Here is a 9,745-nt window from a genome sequence, read left to right on the forward strand (position 1 = left end):
TTTTTCACTGAAATAGAAATTGACTTGTTTACTTGTACTTTCCGTTTTGATTTGGAATTTCCTAATTGGGTATACACTTCCGATTAATCGGTGTCAAAATTACATTCATTTGCAAACTTTCCCTTTTTCTCATACGACCAGTTTCAGGAAGTAATAAAACTTTAACCATTACGATTCGAATAATAATATTTAACTGATAATGGAAAAACCCAAAACATTATTATTAAATTTAAAAGCTTTCCTTATTTACATAAACATGCGATTTCCAAAATTATTACATTAACAATTAACACGCGGAAATGAAATAATACAAATTTGAAATTATATTGAGGTGAAACTTACCTTAATCTGATTCACGTCGTTAAGTTTTTCCACTAATCCGTTTAAAGTAATTTCTAAACAGATTATTGCTGTCTTAAAAACAAAGACAGAGAAACCTTGAGACACAAACTAAATTAATTATAAACAATACATGTTAAATTATTCGTAGAGAATGGTTTCTTCCGTTCTGAATAAAATGTGGAAAGTTCCGTTAATATTCAAGAAATTGCTTGTTTGTTTGTCGTTATTAAAATAATTTGTTTTGTTTTTTTTTATAACAATTCTTTTTCAACATATTTAAATTTATGGTTTTATTTTCAGTGACGGTACAGCGATGGGAGAAATTGTTGAAGCGACCAACAATGGCCCGGATTTAGTTGGTGTCGAAATTCCACCTTTAAGAATGCAACAATCTTCCGTTTGGACCAGAAGTCAACAAGCTGTAAGCGTTCGGCATGCTTTCAAACATTATGGCACCAAGAAAAAACCTAATCATGTTCTTACCGATTTAAATATGACGGTGGCTAAAGGCACAATGTAAGTAAAATTTACTTTAATAATTTGAATACAATAAAATCTCGATATAAATGTTGGTGTATATAGATAGAATCTAACTCGGGTTAGATTTAGTTTTCTGTCAACAGTGGACCTAGTCTTGTATTACAAGTATATATTCTTCTATCAGTAGTGTCTAATCATCTGCAAGTAGTATCTGGTCCTTTATTAGTAGCATCTAGTCTTCTATTAGCAGACTCTAGTTTTCTATTACCATCATCTATTCTTTTTGTAGCAGTACCTAATCCTTCGCCTACTGCATCTAGTCTTCTATCAGCAATATCTAATTATCTGCCAGCAGTATCTGGTCCTCTATTAGTAGCATCTAGTCTTTTGTCAAGTGCAAATAGTCTAACATTTTTCATATAACGGTCTTTTGACTATAACGCACATTCCCTTCCTTGTATTAATCCTTTATATCGAGGTTTCACTGCAATAAGTTTTTATTTAAATCACTTAACTTTTTCATTAATTCAATACATTTAATGAAGCACTAGCGAAAAAGAAATTAAAACAATTTAATTGAATAAAAAAAGTAGAAGTAAGAAAATTAAATTAGACGATTGTTATTTATAGTTTAATTACTAAAACACGTTTACGACGTTATCGAGCAAAAAAGTAGAAATATATACATTATTTATTGTTAACTATGATTTATATACTGTTGCAATTCACTTTAACAAGACAGATCTAACCATTTAAGTACTCTAGAGAAAAAATGTTAAGTCATTATTTCTCAATTTACTAGAACAAATTTCCATCTATAAATTTAGACAAGTTTGTATCGGTTTTAAACAAATTTCAATAAATTATTCTTGATATATACAAAACCTTCAATTTAAGTTTGAAGGTTTTTTTTAATGGACGGAATTTTTGGGTATAATTAAAAATAACAGCTCGTCTCCATCAATTTATTAATTCACTACAAACGCGAATAATTAATTATTCAAAGCAAAAATTTAAATGCGTGTACGCGTCCTCAACCGTATCATTACATGTCATGGGACATTAATAATACACGGCTTATCATTTTGACTAAAATGAAATAAATACATAGACGTACACATGGCATGTGTTAATTGCAGGTTTTTCGTAATTGCGATGAAACATAAAAGCACGTCAATTAGTATTGCTGAAACAGACATTATCAAATTAATTTAATCTTTTATTGTTAGATCTTTTCTAACTAATTTTATTGTTAGACAAGATATATCAATCAATATTTGTGTTATTTTATTTTTCAGTTATGGTTTATTGGGTGCTTCTGGTTGCGGAAAAACAACGTTACTTTCCTGTTTAGTTGGTAGGAGGCGATTAAATGAAGGTGAAATATGGGTTTTGGGTGGAAAACCGGGCACGAAAGGTTCCGGGGTTCCTGGAAAACGCGTCGGTTACATGCCACAAGAAATCGCTTTATACGGAGAATTCTCTATAAAGGAAACCATGATGTATTTCGGGTGGATTTTTGGAATGGAAACATCCGAAATTATCGAACGGCTAAAGTTTTTGTTAAACTTTTTGGATTTACCTGGTCAAAATCGTCTGGTGAAAAATTTAAGGTAAGTTAAATCTTTTCTTTGGTCGAATAATTTAATTACATTACAATGTCTTTTGCTTCATGATGTCTTTGTTCTTGAATCTAAAGGTACAGTTTTTATCGTTATAATTTTTCATTTTGTTTCTTAACGTAATCTTGTGGAGATAATACTTATTCAAAAATTTAAATTAATTAATTGCCCTGCGGATTTTATTTGTTGGTCTTACCTAGACCTAAAATTATAGTTTCCAAGATCTTTGAATGTGAGCAAACACATAGCAAATAGGCCACCAATATCACACTATTAGTACTTAATGCCACGTAAATCCCTAAAAATTTTAATTATTAACACTATGCCGTCCGGCGACACCACAGTGGTGTCGCGCGAAAAATATCACTCAACGGCCGGCGTCACCACATTGGTGTCGCCCGCTTACGTATGGATCTACTATCCGTGCAAAAAGTCAAGGCCCCTCACTTTAGAGATCGATATCTTCGCAACCGATCGATGAAAAAAATTGTGACAAAATTTGTTGTAATCACTGAACATTTCTACGTAACATATGTTAATTTGAAAATGTTCGGATTCGCGGTTTTCTTTTTATCGCGAGTTAAATGAAAAAAGTACCCGATTTTTGAGTGTGCCGGCAACTTTGTCAACTTTGCGATTTTTTTTCTCGAAAACTATTTAACGAAAAAATTTCAAATTTGAACTGGTGGTAAACCGATGTGTTCTTAATGTGGGGCATATTTTATTTTTTCAATATTCCATATAGTTTCGCGGAAAATCGCGGTTTAGTAGGATGCGGTTATTTCGGAAACGACCTGGCGGATTTCAACGCGGTTTTTACCAAAATATGTCAAATCATGTCGGTTGTCGAATTCCGTTATCAGTTTTTCAAAATCAGGGCCCCCTATTTTGTTAAGGATGATTTAATGGAATTACAAATTAAAGAGAAACAGAAGTAAGCCATGCGGGGAGGGGTGGGGTTCCGGCCAATCGGAACAGAGTTGAAGAGATGTTGCTGGCGTGCGCTTCGGACGGGCCGTGGCGAATAATATTTAAAATTTTAGATAAAATTATTTTATTTCAAATTCAATAAGTATGTTTCATTTTTGTATACAAGACATGAATAATGCATATAAATTTAAACAAAATAGCTTGGCACTATTTTCTTCAAAATTTTTTATTTTGTTTTTACATAATATATCACTTATACATGGACAATTACTACAATTGTGTAGAACTTGCGGAGAATTTACTTACAAAGAAAATTCGAGTCTGTGGAACGATGCGACAACATAGAGGATTTCCAGAAAAATTAAACTTCGTAAACGAAGAAGATGCCGTGTTTGTTCCAAAAACAAAAAAAGAAGGACAACGAATTTAATGTGCAAGTCTTGTGGAGTTGCGTTACATCTCGGGGATCGTTTTGCTTCATATCATCAAAAAGAGAAATACTAAGTAGGTACCAAAGAAAATATAAATCAAGAAACATATATGCCAAAATACGTATTTATTTGTTGTGTGGTTTACGTATTAGTTTATTGTTTATTGTTATTCTTACTATTGTTTTGTTGTATTTATTTTGTGGTATCAATAAAAGTACATTATTATTATTATTATATAAAACATACAAATTTTACATTCATTTACATTTATTCGAAATTTCGTGAAAATAGCTAGACAGGATTGAAAATCAGGAGAACTAGCAATAAGATTAATATAACATAATAAAAATAAAATAATAATAATAATTATTAATATTCTTGATATATGTTAAAAAACAAAATAAAAAATTTTGAAGAAAATAGTGCCACGCTATTTTGTTTAAATTTATATGCATTATTCATGTCTTATATACAAAAATGAAACATACTTATTGAATTTGAAATAAAATAATTTTATCTAAAATTTTAAATATGATTCTCCACGGCCCGTCCGAAGCGCACGCCAGCAATATCTCTTCAACTCTGTTCCGATTGGCCGGAACCCCCATGGCATATTTCTGTTTCTCTTTAATTTGTAATTCCATTAAATCGCCCTTAAAAAATTAGGGAGCTCTAATTTTGAAAAACTGATAACGGAATTCGACAACCGACATGATTTAACATATTTTGGTAAAAACCGCGTTGAAATCCGCCAGGTCGTTTCCGAAATAACCGCATCCTACTAAACCGCGATTTTCCGCGAAACTATATGGAATATCGAAAAAATAAGATATGCACCACATTAAGAACACATCGGTTTACCACCAGTTCAAATTTCAAATTTTTTCGTCAAATAGTTTTCGAGAAAAAAAATCGCAAAGTTGACAAAGTTGCTGGCACACTCAAAAATCGGGTACTTTTTTCATTTAACTCGCGATAAAAAGAAAACCGCGGATCCGAAAATTTTCAAATTAATATAGGTTACGTAGGAATGTTCAGTGATTACAACAAACTTTGTCGCAATTTTTTTCATCGATCGGTTGCGAAGATATCGATCTCTAAAGTGAGGGGACTTGACTTTTTGCACGGATAAGTAATCTGAATATTCTGCCGGCGCCGAGCGAATAAATTTTTGCGAAACGTGCGGACGGCAAAGTGTTAAGATTATTACAAATCCTAATAATACTATAATACGTAATAACTCCTAAATCAAGTAGTTCTACTTCGATTTTTTACTTTAAAGGTTCAATTAGAAAATAACTACGGTACAAACAAGTAGTTTATTTTTTTTCTATAACCTGTTAAAATCAATCATTTTTAGGGTTTCTGTTGGTATTACTTAAGGTCTCTATAAAATTTGTCATTTTCTAATTTCTAGTAGCTTCCGGTTAGAAATGTCAACGTCAATTTTGACATATTTGTAATTGTCGTGAAAAATCCTTTAAAATGATCCCAAACATGATAAGTTTAATTCCAATATTAAACTAATTTAACCCTAAATTCTTGTACATTTTAATTGATCTAAAAATTTTTTTTTTTGATTTAATCCACTTACCTTGCTTATAATTTCATCCATTTACCCATTTTGAATTAAATATGACCTTTAAATCCAATTAATTATGTTTTTCATTAAAAAAACTTAAATTCAACGTGAATTTTGACAAGCAACTGCAATATTTGCATCTTAATCACCATGGTAACCGAGTCAAGCTGGATAACCTTAAAATAATAAAATTTTATTCCGATTTTTTTATCAATTAACATAATTAAAAATATCTTTTTTTTTATTTAACCCACCTTGTTTATAATACCTTAGATAAATCAATTTTGAGTTAAATACAGCCTTTTAAACCAATTAAATAAGACTCTTTCCTAAAAAAAAACTTAAATTCAATTTCAATTTTGACAACCACCTGCAATATTTGGATCTTAATCACCATGGTAACCAAGTCAAGTTACATAACCTAACAATAATAAAATTATAACCGTTAATATTTCGCTTTATATTTTAATTAAGTACAAATTTACTGTATAAACGTGCTTTAGTGTAATAAAATTAAACAATTATATGTCAAATTTCAATTATTCAGATATAAATTTAAACTATTTATGACATAACTTGATTTCAAAACATGACAACAAAATTCCCAGTTAATCTTACCAACTTTACAAAAATTTGACAGGTATTAGAGATAGAAACTGAGTGTTATCACAAATTCAGAACAAAACATTCATTAAAAAATTTAAGGATTAATGGCAAAGTAAAAAAAAAATTGTCAAATGCATCTTCATGATTTACACTTCTAATTTATACCTGTTCTTCTCACCAAACCTGTTATAATTGTCTTGAGCTATTTTACTATTGATTTTTCCCATTTCTTTTGTATTTCTGTATCTGAGGGCTTGTTTTATTTCTTTCTCTTCTTTCCACATGACTTTTAGTATCATCTCCCAACACAATTTAAGCTTACTTCTTAAAAGTCCGATATATTATTAAACCAAACTCAACCTAACCCAGTCCATTCCAGATTCAGCACAATCTAGGTGTGCCTAAGACCACTCAGTCCAACCTCACCTCAAAAAACTTTATTTTCCACACGATTTTCAGTGTCATCTCCCAACACAACCTAAGCTCACTTCTTAAATGTCCAAGATATAACTAAACCAAACTCAATCCAACCCAATCCATGTCAGTTTCAGCACAACCCAGGTCTACCCAAGACCACCCAGTCCAACACAACCTTCTTTTTATATTTTTATACTCGAATTTTGTAAGCAGACAAGCCCCTTTTTGCTTCTTAAAAGTCCTCTTGTAATCGTCTAAAGCTCTTTGCAACGTCACATATATTCAAATCTCACTTGTCATATAACAATACTTTATTAATTTGAATTATTAATTTATTTATCATCTCTTTTAATTATATTTTTAGTGGAGGCCAACAAAGACGTGTGTCTTTCGCTGTAGCTCTCATGCACGACCCAGAACTTTTAATTCTGGATGAGCCAACCGTAGGAGTCGATCCACTTTTACGACAAAGTATATGGAATCATTTGGTTCAAATCACAAAAGACGGTCATAAAACGGTCATCATAACAACTCATTACATCGAAGAGGCACGTCAAGCGCACACGGTAAGTTATTAAAAAACATATTCGACGCGAAAAATATTCCAATGGTTGTCGCTAACAGGTTATGAGTAAAATTTACGTAAATAACTAAACTCGCGTTGATCAAAGTGCAAGGATAGTCCAATGAACAGTAAACAAACAACATTTTAAGACAACAAAATACCTTTTATTCACGTTTATTTTTGATGTATGTTTTTTTTTTAGATTGGGTTAATGAGAAGTGGAAAACTCCTAGCTGAAGAATCCCCGCATGTTCTTCTTTCCATGTACGGGTGTCAATCACTCGAAGAAGTCTTCTTAAAGCTCTCTAGAAAACAAGGTCAACTCAATAACCCTACAGATTATCCTGTTAACAACATAAGCGCAGCGCAACTTAATTGGGATCGTAAAAATGACTCTATTTATGTTACTGAGGAAAGTGGTGTAGTAGGACTTAATTTTCATCAAAGTAAAGAAGTCCTTATTAATGAAGCTACTCATAACGGTATTCCTGATGTAAGCAAAAATTTTATCCCAAAAAAACATCTTTACCATACCATTTTTTTTTTTATTTTAGTTAAGAAATCAACAACCACCATCATCTAAAACACCATCATCTTCCGACGATTCTTGTTCTTGTAGTAACGTTACTTCTTGGGGTAAAATTAGAGCACTTCTTCAAAAAAATTTTCTACGTATGTGGCGAAATGTTGGAGTGATGTTGTTTATTTTCGCACTTCCGGTTATGCAGGTTATTCTATTTTGTTTGGCGATAGGAAGAGATCCGGTCGGATTAAAATTGGCCATTGTTAATCATGAAACGATGTTTTGGAATCGATCGTATCAAGAATGCAATTTTGAACAAGGCTGTGTAACAACGAATTATAGTTGTCGATATTTGCGACATCTAAAACACGATACGATAGTTAAAGAGTATTACGAAGATCCAGGGGCTGCAATACAAGCCGTAAAATCTGGAGATGCATGGGGGGCTCTTTATTTTACTGAAAATTTTACGGATGCTTTGGTCGCTAGGATTGGTTTAGGTCGAACTGCCGATGAAGAAACTTTGGATCAAAGTGAAATCAGAGTTTGGCTGGATATGTCAAGTAAGTTATTAAAACAAAAAGAAATTTGTTATGTTAAATTTATTGTTAATTTGTAGATCAACAAATTGGGATTATTCTTCAACGTGATCTACAATTGAGTTATCAAGATTTTGCGAAAGATCTATTAGTTTCGTGCGAACAAAATCCAGCTATTGCAGACGTTCCTATTTCTTTTAAAGATCCAATTTATGGTTCAAGTCAACCCTCTTTCACTGATTTCGTTGCTCCTGGAGTTATCTTAACGTAAGAAATAAATTGTATTATCTTTATTAGTTTGTTTTTAATTTTTATTTTCTTTTTTAGCATCGTATTTTTCTTAGCCGTTGCTTTAACGTCATCTGTATTGATCGTTGAAAGAACAGAAGGATTATTAGATAGATCTTGGGTCGCAGGTAAAACAAATTTTTCCTTAATACTAATAATAATATAAAAAAAGTAAAATTGTTTGCTGTGTCATCATAAAACTTTTTGCCCATCCCAAACTGGTTCTTTTAAAAATTGTTAAATTCCACTTTCTCTTAAGCCGGTTTCTTAACATTAAAATTTTCCATATTAAGAAAAAATTTAACATTTTTTTTTTGTTTTTAGGTGTATCTCCGGGAGAAATTTTATTTTCACATGTCGTAGTACAATTTGTAGTAATGTGTGGACAAACTGCATTGGTGCTAATTTTTATGATGTTGGTTTTTGGTGTACAATGTAAAGGAGATATAGGTTGGGTTATTGTAATAACAATTTTGCAAGGTTTATGTGGAATGTGTTTCGGTTTCGTAATTTCGGCGGTTTGCGAGTTGGAAAGAAACGCAATTCAATTAGCCTTGGGTAGTTTTTATCCAACACTTTTATTAAGCGGTGTTATTTGGCCTATTGAAGGAATGCCTATTTTACTTCGATACGTTTCTATATTTCTTCCGCTAACGATGGCCACAACGTCTTTACGTTCTATGTTAACAAGAGGATGGTCTATAGCCGAACAAGACGTTTATATGGGTTTTATATCAACAATAATTTGGATTGTTTTATTCTTATCCATAAGCATGATTGTACTAAAGACGAAAAAAGGATAAAATAATTTAAAAAAACAACAAAAAATTCCTTCCTTAACGAAAAACTAGTTTTTAGATTATATTTTCTTTGTCTTCTGGTATTTTTCAGTTTGGATTTGTCATCCGTTTCACACATCGCCCAATTTTCTTCCATCTATCTCTCTTTTCTTTGTACTTACGTGTAGATGTTACCATAGTGAATAGTTTTGTATTTCTATCCAAAAAGTTTACTCAATACAATAAGCAATACTTATTTAAGTATTAGCAATTACGACGTGACATAGATGCTCAAATACGTAGTTTTTTTTATTTAGTATTGATTAATTATTTACTTATCTGTTAATATGAAGAATACATAAGGTTATGTGATTGTACATTTTGTTACAAAATAAAATTATTTCAGGAAAAATTGCATTGTTTCATTATTACCCATCGAGTAAAATTTATTGTTAAAAACATTACTGCTGTAATTGATCATTTTCTGCTTGTCAAGCTGCTTTTGTCAAGTCTATAAGTGTCAACAATATCTTTGAAACGAATGCGTTCTTTCTTATAAACGAAGTTACTATTCACTAAGTTATTTCGGACTCTTTACAATAAATGGGGGGGATCATACAAGGCTACATATTTGGAATCTC

The 9,745-nt window shown here is 31.4% G+C and overlaps 1 protein-coding gene and 1 long non-coding RNA gene across 13 annotated transcripts in view; one reads left to right on the plus strand and one right to left on the minus strand.

The window, feature by feature from the left end:
• LOC111426894 (ABC-type transporter snustorr) overlaps positions 1 to 9,516 on the plus strand; it is a 34,277-nt gene extending 24,761 nt beyond the window's left edge. For all 11 annotated transcript variants that reach the window (XM_023061755.2, XM_023061759.2, XM_071194209.1 and 8 more), the window contains 8 exons: positions 643 to 858; positions 2,121 to 2,435; positions 6,775 to 6,976; positions 7,178 to 7,468; positions 7,530 to 8,061; positions 8,118 to 8,304; positions 8,365 to 8,453; positions 8,650 to 9,516. In XM_023061755.2, coding sequence (XP_022917523.1) covers positions 643 to 858; positions 2,121 to 2,435; positions 6,775 to 6,976; positions 7,178 to 7,468; positions 7,530 to 8,061; positions 8,118 to 8,304; positions 8,365 to 8,453; positions 8,650 to 9,128 — 2,311 coding nt within the window. In that variant the 3' untranslated portion in view covers positions 9,129 to 9,516. The remainder of the gene's footprint in view (positions 1 to 642; positions 859 to 2,120; positions 2,436 to 6,774; positions 6,977 to 7,177; positions 7,469 to 7,529; positions 8,062 to 8,117; positions 8,305 to 8,364; positions 8,454 to 8,649) is intronic.
• LOC139428985 (uncharacterized) lies at positions 2,134 to 5,735 on the minus strand. Of its 2 annotated transcripts, XR_011639687.1 has the most exons (4): positions 5,642 to 5,735; positions 5,400 to 5,563; positions 2,641 to 2,742; positions 2,134 to 2,583 (listed from the first exon to the last, which is right to left on the minus strand). It is a non-coding gene; the product is annotated as an uncharacterized lncRNA (long non-coding RNA). The 2 variants fall into 2 exon arrangements; XR_011639686.1 differs by having other exon boundaries at positions 2,134 to 2,742.
• Positions 9,517 to 9,745: the final 229 nt, after the last annotated feature.

This window comes from Onthophagus taurus, chromosome 2 (assembly GCF_036711975.1).
Source record: "Onthophagus taurus isolate NC chromosome 2, IU_Otau_3.0, whole genome shotgun sequence".
Taxonomy (NCBI): domain Eukaryota; kingdom Metazoa; phylum Arthropoda; class Insecta; order Coleoptera; family Scarabaeidae; genus Onthophagus; species Onthophagus taurus.